The 14,971-nt window shown below is 46.2% G+C and overlaps 1 protein-coding gene across 1 annotated transcript in view; it reads right to left on the bottom strand.

Moving 5' to 3' along the window:
* The window catches only part of LOC308324433 (uncharacterized protein), a 90,510-nt gene that overhangs the window by 46,684 nt on the left and 28,855 nt on the right, over nt 1-14,971 (bottom strand). The window contains exons 4-5 of the mRNA XM_080776480.1: nt 12,965-13,269; nt 11,873-12,020 (exon numbers count right to left, since the gene is read on the bottom strand). Coding sequence (XP_080632606.1) covers nt 11,873-12,020; nt 12,965-13,269 — 453 coding nt within the window. The remainder of the gene's footprint in view (nt 1-11,872; nt 12,021-12,964; nt 13,270-14,971) is intronic.

Below are 14,971 nucleotides of genomic sequence, written 5' to 3'. Positions count from 1 at the left end.
CACCAGGTCGTCCGCATAGAGCAGGAATTTGACTTCCTTATTGTCAAGGGTTAGGCCGGGGGTTCCAGACTGCTCCAACAGTAATGCTAAATCATTAATGTAGATGTTAAATAGTGTTGGAGACAGGCTGTTGCCCTGAAAAACACCTCTCCCTTGAGTGAACAGATCTGTAGATTTGTCACCAAGTTTCACTCCACATTTGTTATTGACATACATTGATTTAATTATGTCATAAATTTTACCTCCTACACCGATTTGGAGAATTTTGTAATATAGTCCCTCTTGCCAAATGGAATCAAATGCCTTTTTAAAATCAATGAAACATGCGAAGATCTTACCCTTACTTTTTTGGTGAACGTGGTGGCTAATTAGACTATGTAGAGTGTAAATATGGTCAGTGGTGCGGTGATTTGGTAGAAAGCCAATTTGCCCTTTACTCAGGGCATTGTGTTCCGTAAGGAAGGCCAGCATCCGGGCATTAATGATGCTGCAAAACACCTTCCCCAGATTACTGCTCACACATATGCCTCGGTAATTGTTAGGGTCCCATTTATCTCCACTCTTATATATTGGGGATATGAGCCCCCGGCTCCATATCTCAGGAAAGCAACCTGACTGAAGAACGAGATTGAACAACTTAAGCAGGGCCTGTTTGAGCTCAGAGCTGCTGTGTTTTAACATCTCTGACATGATACCGTCAGGGCCACATGCTTTGCCAGATTTAAGCTTTTTTATGTTGTCTTCTAATTCTTTAATTAAGATTGGATAGTCGAGGGGGTTCTGATTAGTTTTTATTGTTGATTCTAGGATTGTCAATTTGTCTCTAATTAGATTTTGTTGATGATTGAGATCTTTGGGGGATATTTGCTCAAATAATTTTTCAAAATGGTCTTTCCAAATGTTTCCATTTTGTAATGCCAGGTTTTCTTTTTTGCTCTTTAAGTTGTTCCATCTCTCCCAGAACTGATTTTGGTTAATGGACTCCTCAATTTCCCTTAGTTTCTGATCGTAATATTGTTTCTTCTTATGTCTGATTAACTGTTTATACTCTCTCAATGTTTCAACATAAGTTTGGCGCAGGTCTGTGTCTTTTGGTTGGCGGTGTTTAAGGTTGGACTGCTGTCGTAATTGTTTTCTGATATCTTTGCAGTCTTTGTCATACCAATCTTCCTTTTTCAGTCTCTGTTTGGATTTAGAGCTGTTTTTGGTAAGTCCTGCTTTATCGGCTGATTTATTGTAAATTTGATTTATTTGATTAACAGCCATGGTTAATTGATTTGGTTGAAACTGTTGGGAGAGCAGTGTGTTAATTAGACCAGAGATTTCAGGTGAGGTAACTGCTTTTTCAAATCTATCTTCACCATCAGGAGCCCATTTGTATTTGTGATGTATTTTATGTAATTTGCAGGGCTCTGGTTGTGTTGTGATTGTGTGTACAGCTGGTTTTATATATACATTGATTTGACAGTGGTCTGATAGAGGGGTCTGTGGTCTAACAGTGAATGCACTGATGAGGTAGGGGTCCATGTCAGTGACGGCATAGTCCACTACGCTAGTCCCAAGAGCTGAACAATAGGTGAACCTCCCCAAAGAGTCCCCCTTCATCCTGCCGTTAAGCATATACAGACCTAAGGAGCGACACAGATGTAAAAGCTCTTTCCCCAGTTTGTTGACAACATGGTCTAGGTTGTGTCTGTGTCTGGTGGTGGGGCTGAGGTGTAAAGAGGACTGCCCAAAGATGTGATTGTTACCAGTAGGATACACTATGTCAGGTTCACATCCTGTTCGAGCATTTAAATCTCCTACCAGTAGGACATTACCCTGGGCCTGGTAATGCCCTAGCTCTGTATGGAGATTATCAAAAAAGTTATCATTATAATATGGCGACTCAAGCGGAGGGGTGTATGCCGCACATATATATAAATCATTATCACATTTGGCAATATTTTTGTTTAGCTTAAGCCAGATGTGTGTTGATGCTTTTTTAATAATTTGTATATGAGATGACAGATCCTCTTTATACCACACAATAACTCCACCTGAATCTCTACCAAGACGTACGTGTTTGTTTTTGAGGGATGGTAGTAAGATTTCTCTATAGTTTGAGGGACAACCGGTGTATGTATCATCTCGACACCAAGTTTCTAATAGTATGACAATATCTTGACCTTTTATGCTAGAGATGAATTCTGGGTCTGTACTCTTCAGCCCAAAAGCCGAGGAGCACAGGCCCTGAATGTTCCATGAGCTAATAGATATAGATTGCATTAATAATCAATTACAAATATAGATAAATTATAGTGGCAAGTAAAACTGCGTCAGAATTAAAAAAATATATATATATATAAAATAAAATAGAACCTTCAATTTGTAACAAAAACGCTTCAGTACATGAAGCATAGCATACACTTGGGAACTAATAAGGAGCAAGCAACAGCCTGTATTATGTTTTACCCAAGAATCCTAAAGATCAGTTGTAGCAGTTGCTTCACCTCTCCGATGTTTGAGGAGTTGTTGGCTACTACCTGTGCATATGTAGGCTGTATCCCGGGATGTGGCACAGTTTGGACTGCGTCAGGCTGTGTTCCTGCATATGATGCTCCAGATAAGTGCTCTCGAGGCCTGGCACTGTTGCCTGCCTGATGTGTAGTGGGTGGCATTCTGCTGGATTGGTCTCCAGTTGGCTGGACTCTGGTAGGTTGGGTTCTAGTAGGCTGGGCTCTAGTAGGCTGGGCTCTGGTAGGCCGGGGTCTAGTAGGTTGATCTCTTGTAGGCTGGGGTCTAGTAAGTTGACCTCTTGTAGGCTGGGCTCTATTCAGTTGGTCTGATGTCAGGCTCCTCTCCTCTGATCGGCGTGGTGTGCGCTGGTGTCTCTGGCTGAGCCGGGGTGGTCCTGTGGTGGAGTGTGGGTCGGAGCGCTCTCCATCAGCTGCTGTCCTTCTCAGGTCCTCAGCAAACATCCATACATGCTCCCGGTCCAGGTGAACGTGGTCATGTAGGTGTTCAGATGTCAGAGTGGGGTGATGGGCAATGCTGACATTGTTTAGTGTTGCACATCCAGAGGTGATCAGCCGGTTTATGTTGTGGATCCGGTCCCAGGGGAAGTCCTTCCGTGGCAGCAGTGTAGAGATAGTGATGTTGGCCCTAGGAAACGCCCTGCACGCTTTCTGAGCCACTTTGATGACAGCCTCTGATACATTCTCTCCCTTGTGGTGCAGGTCATTGGTTCCAGTGTGGATGATGATGTTGTCAGGGTCGCAAAGTTCTTTGTGACAAAGAAGTTGGAGGGCTTTGTCAGTGTGCGGGCACCAAAACTTCCCCACGGTGTGGTGAGGGAACATCTTCCTGTGCTCCATAAATTTACCATTGGAGTCTATGAGGATTGCCGTTTTAGGGGGCTGGTGACCTCGTGGTCCCTGTTCCTCTGTGGTTGACTCTACTCTGGCTGGGGGAGGAGCTGACTGCAGGGCTGGAGGGGCTGCGTTGTTTTGTGGATGGCTGGGTCGTATGGGCTCTGTAGCCATGCTGCTGGGGTCAGTCTGTGGAGGACTGGACTCTGTTGCCATGCTGCTGGGGTCAGTCTGTGGAGGACTGGACTCTGCTGTCTGGCTGCTGGGGTCAGTCTGTGGGGGACTGGACTCTGCTGTCTGGCTGCTGGGGTCAGTCTGTGGGGGACTGGACTCTGCTGTCTCTCTCTCTCTCTCTCTCTCTCTCTCTCTCTCTTTGAAAACAAACAACTAAACAATGTTGGTGGCAAAACGCCCACGCACACACGCGCGTGCACACGATGTCGTAGATCAACACCACATACTCCCTACAGTACACGCTAGCTCAGAGAGAGAGAGAGAGAGAGAGAGAGAGAGAGAGAGAGAGAGAGAGAGTTGTATTGTTTGCACATTGCTCCGTGCAGCGTCCTACGGACCGGCACAATGAGTCAAAGTCCCGCCGAGAACAAGAGACACATTATGGCTGAGTGTGTGTGTGTGTGTGTGTGTGTGAAGGTTGCCTGGTGCCACCATGCTGTCAGTAGCATCTCACCCCCCCCCCTCCTTTGTGTGTAAATAAAGACCCCTCATGCAAACCCATGCCTGACACTCCCCCCCCCCCCCCCTATCTCTCTCTCTTGCACGCACGTGCAGGACATATGCAATGTTTGTGTGAGCGCACGCACGCACGCACGCATGCACGCACGCACGCACGCACGCACAGGAGTATGCTCACACACACACACTTCCGGGAAGCTCGGATGAGATGGCAAACCTTTCTCTCTTTTATAAAACCCAGGCTCCTGCTCGTTCTGTGGGTTGAATGTCGATAAAAAATAAATATCAGAAGATGTCCATGACTCACTTCTCAATGACGTTCAATTGATTAGCATTTTGGGCTAAAGCCCAATTAACCACACCAAAGGGTCGGGTTGGGACAAAACCTTTTGTAAGGTATACGGTAGATCACACCAAAAACAGTTTTGTCCCAACCCGACCCTTTGGTGTGTGGTTCGAGGACTTGGGCTTCATAACAGATTGGCTACAGCTCAATGTTTTTTTTTTTTCTCCATACATCTTATAATTATATACATTTGAAAATCAGGACACATCATCATGAATAACCGGCGATAGAGATCTGTCAGCCAGACAGATACATCTAATCAGCCAGCTGTGTCTAATCCTCCGCAGTCTCCAGGAACCCCCGCTGAGATTCAACCAGACTGCATGTGTCTGTACCGGGAGTGGGTAGGAGGAGTCCATGAATACAGAGAAAGGAATTCATATTACACACGCACAGAGCAGATTAGATGGTGGATGTGGTTCTGTTTGAATACTAAGGATGACCCAGAACTTTCTATAAGCAAAACTTGCTGAAAATAGCAGATCTACAAGCTCACAACGCATCATGCAACCAAGTGTAAAATGACTTATACTGGAGCTCTTGTCCACTAGTCCCTTCCTAACATTTTAGTCTAGTTTGTATTTGTTGACACAATTGTCACTATATTTAGTCTTAGTTTTAGTCATCGTAGCTTAGTTTCCATTTAGTTTGCGTCAGTGAAAAAAGGTAGTGGACGAACATTTTTTGTCATAGTTTCAGCCTAATGATGTCCCCCAGGGGAGAGGAGAGGGAAAGGAAGAGAAGAGGAAGAGGAAGAGGAAGAGGAAGAGGAAGAGGAAGAGGAAGAGGAAGAGGAAGAGAAGAGGAGAGGATCCTTGGTTTCTATTACATATCTGAGGCATTGGGTTTTATGGAAGATGCTTCTGAACATATTTCTAAGTTGAGGAAATAGCTTTAAATAATCTTTAAAATAACAGCAAATGTCTTCATTTGAGTCGCAGCAGCCCAACGATCCTCCTTCTGACGCTGAGCAATGATAACACTCACAGTGTTGTCTCTAGTGAGAGCAGCGCTGGGAACACTCACAGTGTTGTCTCTAGTGAGAGCAGCGCTGGTCTTTGATGTGGTGAAACATGGAACAGTGGTCAGTCTGGACCGACACACAGCACAGCGGGACAGGCCCAAACATAACTGGCCTTCTTCAAGTGGCAAATCAACCCAATTTGTAGGGTTTTTTTTTATTGAGAAATTACAGTCATGTCATATTATTACTAGGACTGCATGCGTTTGAATGGTGCATTCACATATTGCTTTTATCCGAAGCGCTTTGCATAGATTGTGCATTACGTTCACCCATTCACCAGTTTTGTTTTTGACAGCACATTTTGATTTTAGTTTTAGTCATAGTCTCTTGAATAGTTATCATTTAGTTTTAGTCACCGATAATGTTTTAGTCTAGTTTCAGTCGACTAAATATCATAAGATTTTAGTCGACTAAATCGTATACAGTCGATTTAGTCGACTAAAATGTATTTTGGAGGCCGAGCCTTGATGCTGTCGTAATGACTATTTTAATAGCTGATCTACAAGCCCACAACGCGTCGCAGCCAATGATCCCATGTCCAATGATCCATGGGTCGGCGGTTCGAATCCCGGCTCCTCCTGTCCACATGTCAAAGTGTCCTTGGGCAAGACACTGAACCCCACACTGCCTCCAATGAGTAGGTCAGTGTGAATGTGGGAAGTGAGGACGCTGGCGTCGACTGTTCGCCACTTCACCTCCCAATGTATGAATGAAGCGCTTTGAGTAGGCACATAGTGCATAGAAAATATATAAAAAATGAAATTCATTATTAACCACAAGGCTGGGCAATAATTTGTCCTCACATGGCACCATTAGTCTACTGGCCGCCTGGCCCTGTCCCATGCAGACCGTTTAGAAACCTGCTTGCCAATAGAGCGCCGCAGTCCCCGCCCCCTTTCAGAAAAGCGAGTGGCCCAGGAAGTGAAAGCCCCATGCATTCTGCCATCGGCACTTTTAATATAATTTATTTAAAGACGGTTACGCCGCGGACAAAGCCAATTCTGATCGTGACGAATCATGACAATGAACACAATATTTTGGGACGATCAAATCATTAGAAAGAAGAAAAGAAAGTCAGGAGACAACACTATTTGTTTTATTTTTCGTCTTATAAATTATTTGATCGGCCCAAAATATTGTGTTCATTGTCATGATTCGTCACGATCCGAATTGGCTTTGTCCGCGGCGTAACCGTCTTTAAATAAATTATATTAAAAGTGCCGATGGCAGAATGCATGGGGCTTTCACTTCCTGGGCCACTCGCTTTCTGAAAGGGGGCGGGGACTGCGGCGCTCTATAGCGTCAAAAGGTTGATATATAGATGGGCTATATTTTGTGAATGTTCTGTGAATGAAAAGCACAGAATATAAATGAACGTCAGGGCAGTGGGTCAGGATGGAAGTAGAGCGAGCACCATTTACTGTTCGCCGTCACAAAGCATTCTCGTCTCTTAAACGTAGATGCCTTGTAAACAAAAGGTCTTTGTTGGTGGTGGTGTGGCGCCGTTTAACCAAAGTCATCCCAAGGGCAGGACACTGACAACAACGCAGAGACCCACGTGTATGCCTGGTGCCCCTGAAGTGTCCCCCAAAGTGTCCCCCTCGTCCCAGACCATCGTCCGACATGCAGAGGGACGGAGAAGATCCTGTTTCCGTTCAGTCTCCGGGGGAACACGCCAACCGGGTCAAGGGCTTCCTCCGACGTGCCATGCTTAAAATAGTCTCGCTCTCTCTAAAACGGCCCTGGCATGTGGATCATTAGCTGCATTCAGGGGAAGACACAACACGAGGGGAACTCTTCATAAACGGGAGGCACGCACAAACAGACAGACAGACAGACAGACAGACTGTCCGCCGGTCCGACAGACAGACAGACAGACAGACAGACAGACTGTCCGACAGACAGACAGACAGACAGACAGACAGACAGACAGACAGACAGACAGACAGACAGACAGACAAAGCCGATGACGTGACATGCAAGGAGATGAGAATGTTGAAATACGACTGAGGGGCAGAGAGACATATAGGGAGAGATGGGAGAGAGAGGGGTGGTGGGGGGGGGGGGTCTAATCACATGACCTGAAGACGTGGGGGGATTCCCCAGGCAGTAGCAGCAGTCTGCGCGCTGCCGCCGCTAACCCAGACACGCTATTAACACGGTTATCCGTCCTGTACGCCTGCACGCCGTCAAGGACACTTCACACTAAACCGCTGCCCTTCCACGTTGTGTGTGTGAGGTGTGTGTGTGTGTGTGTGTGTGATATGTGTGTGTGTGTGCGTGTGTCCTAGCGGTGCAGGAAGCCAGCAGAATGCACAAGCTGGACGTTATGTTTGTGTATTATGTGGAGTTTAACCGCCGTTGCATCGAGAGAGCCGCGTTATACACATGTGTAAAACACGCAGACAAACGTGGCACGGCACAGGCAGTCGCACACACACACACACACGCGCACGCACTCACACACACACACACACCCGTGCGTGCACATACATTACTACACACACACACAGGGGGGACACGTAGGCTCGGCGTAGCAGACCCACTTCTTTACGCGAGAGGCGACGCGTGACGGAGTAACGAGAGATGAAGCGAAGGATGACAGAGGAGAGGAAGAAAGAAACAGAGGAGGTGCGGGTGGGTGTGGGGGGGGTGGAGGAATGAATACAGACACACAGTGTGTTATACTGCTGATGTTGGCAGGTATAAGAGCTAAGGACTGGGGGGGGAGGGTACAGACGGGGCCCCACGGGTGCTGGAATTCCAGAGGCCGGCTGCTGGAGGGAGATCCGATCCGGTACGGTACGGTTCGATCCTACCCTAGCCCATTTAGACCTGGGGACGATTCTACAAATGTCGTCTAAATCATGACAGTTTTCAGAAAAAAAAACTTGTTCTCAAACATTTTTCATGTCAAGGACCCCCAAAAATGATATGTAATTGGCCGCCGACTCCCGTCTCAAATATGTTGTTCCAGGGACCTCGCAGAAGCAAAGATTTGACTTAAAAAATGTTCACGATTTTTCAAAAATAGCAGACCTACAAGTTCACTATGAGCTTGTAGATCTGCTATTTTTCAACAGCTAAAGCATAACATAATGCTTAAAAAAGGGGTTCCCACTTCCCGTCCAAAATGGGCTATAGCTGGGATGTGGTTCTGGTTACAGGACGCTCTACGTTGTTAGATAATGTCTTGCGCGGGGGCGGTCACGGCCCGATGCACGTGCATGTTGCACTATTAGGAGCCCTACATGTCCACAGAATATGTTTTCTTTAAGCTGCCACTGCCTTATTACCGCATGCAGTACACAGTGCGCTCGCGGCAAGATTGATTTATGTTTGTTTGGCCGCGGACCCCGGCCTATACGCTCGAATGTATGTACAGTATATGTCCGTGTGCTTGTGCAGAATGTGCACGAGTCACCCTTAAAGGGACACTTCACCCTTTTTGCAAAAGAATATATGTTAATGACGTTTAGGAGCTTTAGAACACTTTCCTGGGGGTATTTATGTGTGTAATAACGGTATGTGGTTTTAGATATTTTAGATTGTAGCAGTGAGCCTGTTATCTCTGATGTCATGGACACTGGGCTCACTTCCTTCCTGGACTACATGTTGTCTCAGTAAGACAGCTCTCCCCCCTATCCACAAGGAGGAGCAGTGCACCAAAGAATTATGGGAATTGTAGTCCAGGAAGGTAGTGAGACCAGTGTCCATCAGAGACAACAGGCTCACTGCTACAATCTAAAATATCTAAAACCACATATTACACACATAAATACCCCCAGGAAAGTGATCGAAAGCTTCTAAACATCATTAACATATATTTTTTTGCAAAAAGGGTGAAGTGTCCCTTTAAGAATCACTGCAGAGGGATGCACAGCTGGCCTAGTGTGACTGACCGTAGAGAGCATTGATATACACAATATGCAGAATCAAAACCAGTGCCTAGCCTTTTGAATGAAAAAAAAAAACAGGAAGTTTTTCTTTTAGGAAAATTCATAGAGAAGGAAATTCAGTTCAGTTACGTTGGAGAACGATGTATCCATAAGTAACTGTTTATGTGTTTTGTTTATGGTGTATCATTGTGTATATGTACATTTTGTGAGTGTCTGTGGCATATTTTGACATAGGACATGTCTGTCTGTCTGTCTGTCTGTCTGTCTGTCTGTCTGTCTGTCTCTCTCTCTCTCTCTCCAGAGAGAAGAACAGTGAATGTTGTGCCAGAGAGGGGCGGAGAGAAGCAGCAGCATTTTTACCGTAAGCCATGAGTCACTACAGCCCACAGTACTGGACACATGCCATGTTTTCTCAGGGAGAGAGAGAGAGAGAGAGAGAGAGAGAGAGAGAGAGAGAGAGAGAGAGAGAGAGAGAGGGATAAATGTGTCGTCGACGTAGAGCTATATAGGAACCACCAACTTGGGCCTCTTCCATGATGTTTTCATCACGAAAGCAAAAAAAAATAAAACAAAATAAAGTATAACTCAGCGTTCTCCTCCCCAGACGAGTGGCACGCTGGTGTTCTGTTGTTATCAGATTATAGCATCCTCTCTAAAACAAACCATGCGGGACCCCATGGGCTTCACTGTGATGCGCTGAGATTAACCACAAGCAGCAGCTAGGCTAACTGGAGGGCTGGACTGACACACACGGCAGGGAGGTGAACACACACATACACGTCAAAGGGGGCTTGAGCCTCATGCCCTTTTACCCGTCTGTAAAGCAACTGCCCTCCTTCCAGACCACCAATGCAGCATTCACTATATGGTGAAAGCAGAGGCGTCAACTCCGTGGGTTCAGAGGCGCAAATGAACCCACTGGCATTTTGGCAAAATATATCAATAATATGCAGTATATGCACCCACTGTCCACAGCACAACATCCGAGGCACTTTTCCTGCTGTTAAAAGACGTGTTGACGAGATACTCACTGCCGATAAGTAAACTCCGAGGACAGTGTTATGATGGTGCAGCGAACATGGCTGGTTCCAAAACAGGCTTGCAAGCCCGAATGCAGGCGCTGGAGCCTCGGGCTCTTTACATTCACTGCACCGCACATGTCCTGAATTTAGTAGTGCAGGATGTTGTCGAAAACGTCAAAGTGTTTCGTGATTTCATGGTAGTTATTCATGACCTAATAACATTGATCAGAAATTCACCAAAGCGACTGGCTGCGTTCATTAACAAACTGTAAATAAAGTACCAACCGAAAAAACAAAACTCGTTTTTTTTCCACCGCTGGGGGGGGGGGGGGGGGGGGCGTGGCTGCATGTACCCACTGCCGTTATAAGAACCTTCCGCCTCTGGGTGAAATAAATGCAAATGCCACAACTCTCCTTTCCATGGCATATACCGGAAGGCAGCATTCAGGAGATTTTCTTTTTCTTTTTCTGAAGTCTCCTGAACTTGAACGGGGCATTTAGCATTTCACTAAATCCATGTCGTCACACCGCATCTCCAGTAGATAAAGAGTGCTGGGCTGTGCCCCGGAAATAGCGGATCTGCAAGCTCTCAACGTGTCGCAGCACGACACTTTGTGAGCTTGTAGATCTGCCATTTTCACAACTCTGGGCCATAAGTGCAGCCCTCTTATGGGATTTCAGCCCCTGCCTCTCTAACACTCTGTGCACGTGCCTGACGCACGTATACACAAACACACAAGGAGCCCCTCTCTCTCTCACAGCGCCAGCAGCAGCAGACTCACTGATTATATTCTGACCCAGCCGGTTGGATCTGTACTGTACTGTAAACAGACTCACCGATTCTATTTTGACCCAGCCGGTTGGGTCTGTACTGTACTGTAAACAGACTCACTGATTCTATTCTGACCCAGCCGGTTGGGTCTGTACTGTACTGTAAACACACAGCTGGGTTTTAGCAGTGGTTCTCAAAGTGGGGTCCCTCAGGGTTCCTTGAGGGGCTTCCAAATGGACCCTTACCGCGTGTACTTGATCCCTCTGTGTTGGGTAACTATCGACCCATTTCTAATCTGCCCTTTCTGGGCAAGGTTTTAGAAAAATGCATCTTTCATCAATTTTAAGTGTTTCTACAGAACAATGATGTGCATAACAAATTCATCTTAGGGTGTCTGCTGACAAGAAACATGAAACATGTTCTCTTACTTCTAGATCTAACGGCTGCATTTGACACAATTGATCATTCAATTTGAATGTATGTATGAATGTATACATGTATGCATCTTTGTTTGTTCTATTTAACCTATTTCTCCCACACTCTACTCTACCTCTATCGGAGGACAGCGATCCAGGCAGGGTGCCGAGTCGGGAGCCTCTATCGGAGGACAGCGACAAGGCAGGGTGCCGAGTCGGGAGCGTCATCAGCTAGCTAGCCTGCACCCTCGTCCCTCGAATCACATCGCACCACAAGGAGGACCGGGTCGACCGACTGTGTGTGTGTGTGTGTGTGTGTGTGTGTGCGCGCGTGTGTGTTTGAGGCTGACCTGTTTGCAGGCTGGACGAGGAAGATGATGATGACGACGATGGCGTCTGTTGCTCGGCTGTGGCGGCAGTGTGGGCGTGGCGCCCCGTGGGGTTGGCGATAGCGAGGGGCAGGGTGCCGGGGGGCAGCGGCTGGCCTCTCTTCAGCAGCTGTTTACAGGAGGTACAAAAATATCCTACTTTTAACTCCACTGCATTTATTTAAAAATAACTTTAGTTACTAGTTTATTTTGTAGATTTGAATCATCGTTACAAAACATGCAATTGACATTTTCAGCCCTATATTTGAAAATAGCCGACTTTGAAAAATGTACTATTTTCAAATGATTTTTCTACATTTGAAAATGTGAAATGGGACATTCTGCATACAGACTATAAGCCTACTATCTACGTTTGGTGTTTTAAGCATTACGTGATACTGTTGAAAAATAGCCGATCTACAAGCTCATAGTGCGGCACTTGGTGCCGCGCTACGAGCTTGTAGATCTGCTATTTTTGAAAAACTGTGAATATGTGGTGCAAATCTTTGAATATATATTCTTTCAGAGCAAACTTTTTAAACTCAAATCCTTGCTTCTGCATGGGGGGGGGGGGGGTCCCTGGAACATATTTGCAGATGGGTGTCGGCGGCCAATTACATTATATTTGTGGGGGTCCTTGACCTGAACATGTTTGGAGAACGACTGACATAGAAACATAGGGTTTTTCAGAAAACGGTCAGCATTTAGAAGACATTTGTAGAATCGTCCTCAGCTCAAAATGTGTTAACTCATTCTGGTCGGGAACCCCTTTTTGGTGTTTTAAGCATTATGTTATGCTTTAGCTGTTGAAAAATAGCAGATCTACAAGCTCATAGCGTGGCACCGAGTGCTTGTAGATCTGCGATTTTTGAAAAATTGTGAAAATGTGTCACAAATATTTGAATATATATCCTTTCAGAGCTCAAATCTCTGCTTCTGGGGGGGGGGGGGGGCATCTATTTTCAGATGGGGGTTTTTCAGAACACTGTCACAAGACATTTTGTGGAATCGTCCTCAGGTCTAAATGGGTCAAGTATACAAAACACAAAAGAAAAAAAAAAAAAAAGTGAATACTTGTTTGTGCTCGACGACTGCGGTGGCGCCACCATGCTGGCGGAAGCGGGGTGGCACCTCTCTGGCCGGGTAGCGCTGCTGCTGCTGCTGCAAAGGCTGCTGGGATTGCTGAGGAGGCGGCTGGGGAGAAGGAGGAGGGGCTGCTGTCTGGTGGGAGTGGCCTCCGGCAGGGGGGCGCTTGCCATTGGTGCTGCCGCCGCTGCTGCTGCTGCTGCTAGGGGGCGGAGCAGACGGGTTGTAGGCGGGGCCACGTGGAACAGGAAGAGGAAGGGCGGGGCTGGGCTTGGCGGAGGAGGAGTCTGGCACTGCGGAGGACGACATGGGGGAGGGGGGGGGGCAGCGGAAGAGGGAGGAGGGGGGGTTATTAGGGGTGTGCAGGCCACAGCAGCGATATATGCACACGCGATACATGTGCTCACACACATGCACACACTGCACACACACGCGCACACACACACACACACACACACACACACACACACACACACCTGCACTATACTTTGTTCTAAGCAGAAGGGGCAGCTGCACTTGGAAACACGCCGCCATTTATTGACACAGGTCAGCCGAGAGCGTACAAGCTTTACCAGAAGTAATAGAAACCTTTTTAGCGTTGTTTGATAGTTGATTATTAGTTTTTTTGTTGTTTTTGTAATAGAGCGATCCTCTTGTCCTCTTGTGTCTCAGAGTGTAAGAAACATCGTAATTGTTATGCAAGGATGTTTTTCAAATAAACTTGAAACTTGAATCCGAACCCGGGACTCCTGCGTGTATAGAGCCAACACGCTAGACCAAAGGGGCACACCCCTATACGCCCTACACTCTGCTATACATTATTACACAGCTTGACGAAAGCTCCATTCTGATTGGTCAATCACAGCATCCATCCAACCAAGTGTTTGTTTTCCTTACAGATCTGTAACTCTGAAAGTTGTAACTATAACATAACTAACATTATGTATGGTTCATAATCCAAAATTGACATTATATTCCTTAACCACTGTAGGAGCCGTAATGTGTTTGCATTGTGATGTGCCATTATGATGGACGTAAGGTATGTCACTTTAATGAGAAGACATTTTCTGTTGACCGTATCAAACCACCCACGTTTAGATATAGCTAAAAGCCTGGGAACAGTTGTATCTTACGTGTGGTGATATTTATTGCATTTTAGTCTGAGGAATAGAACATGAATTAAAAGTAGGGAAAGATGCTATCACATTTCACAGACAACCTCCCATTGACAGACACAACTGCAGAAGAACGGCGTAATGTGCAAATTAATTTGCTTAATCGTTTTAATTCAATACAGTAGATTCTTATTGTCAATTAATCGTGGCTGAGTAATTGTTAATATCCCTAATAAATTGGAAGTGCTGAGCAGATAATGGACTTAGATATGTCTTAGACGGGTCTCATGCATCACGGCGTATCGCCGCTGTCAGCACAAATATGCACAAAATATGCAGAAATGTCCATATTCTATAACTGTGTGTGCGTGAATTTATAAATCCCGAATCTTAACAGTTTTGAACACTTGTTGAGCTTGTAGATCGGCCATTTGTTACTTTTTTATGACAGTCTGAAGTAGGACATTATAATCTCCCCCCCCGCCCCCTCCGCCCAAAAAAACCCTAAATAAATAAAACAACAAACATGGAGCTATACAAGGTCTCACGACGCCAGTGACGATAAGTCATTCACAGTCTGCTGGGAAGTCGTGACCCTTGAATGATCTCCTCTCATCGCTCCAGTGAAGCCGCTAGCAATTAGCCGCTACGGGTGCTAAAGGCTAAGTGCTACTGACGCACGCATGCGGGCTCCCGTTGCCCATGACAACAGACCGAGACAGGACATCTTTCCCCATCTCTCTCTCTCTCTCTCTCTCTCTCTCTCTCTCTCTCTCTCTCTCTCTCTCTCTCTCTGTGACCCTGTGGTGACCCCTCTCCTCCGGGGCCGACCAGCTGTCATTGTGACGCTGCGTTCAGCCTTGTAATCAGGGCTCAGCTC

The sequence above is a fragment of the Protomyctophum bolini genome (genome assembly GCF_963924005.1).
Source record: "Protomyctophum bolini genome assembly, chromosome: 11".
NCBI classification, from domain to species: domain Eukaryota; kingdom Metazoa; phylum Chordata; class Actinopteri; order Myctophiformes; family Myctophidae; genus Protomyctophum; species Protomyctophum bolini.
Note: the sequence above shows the minus strand (reverse complement) of the source record. Positions and strands in the feature narration are given on the sequence as shown.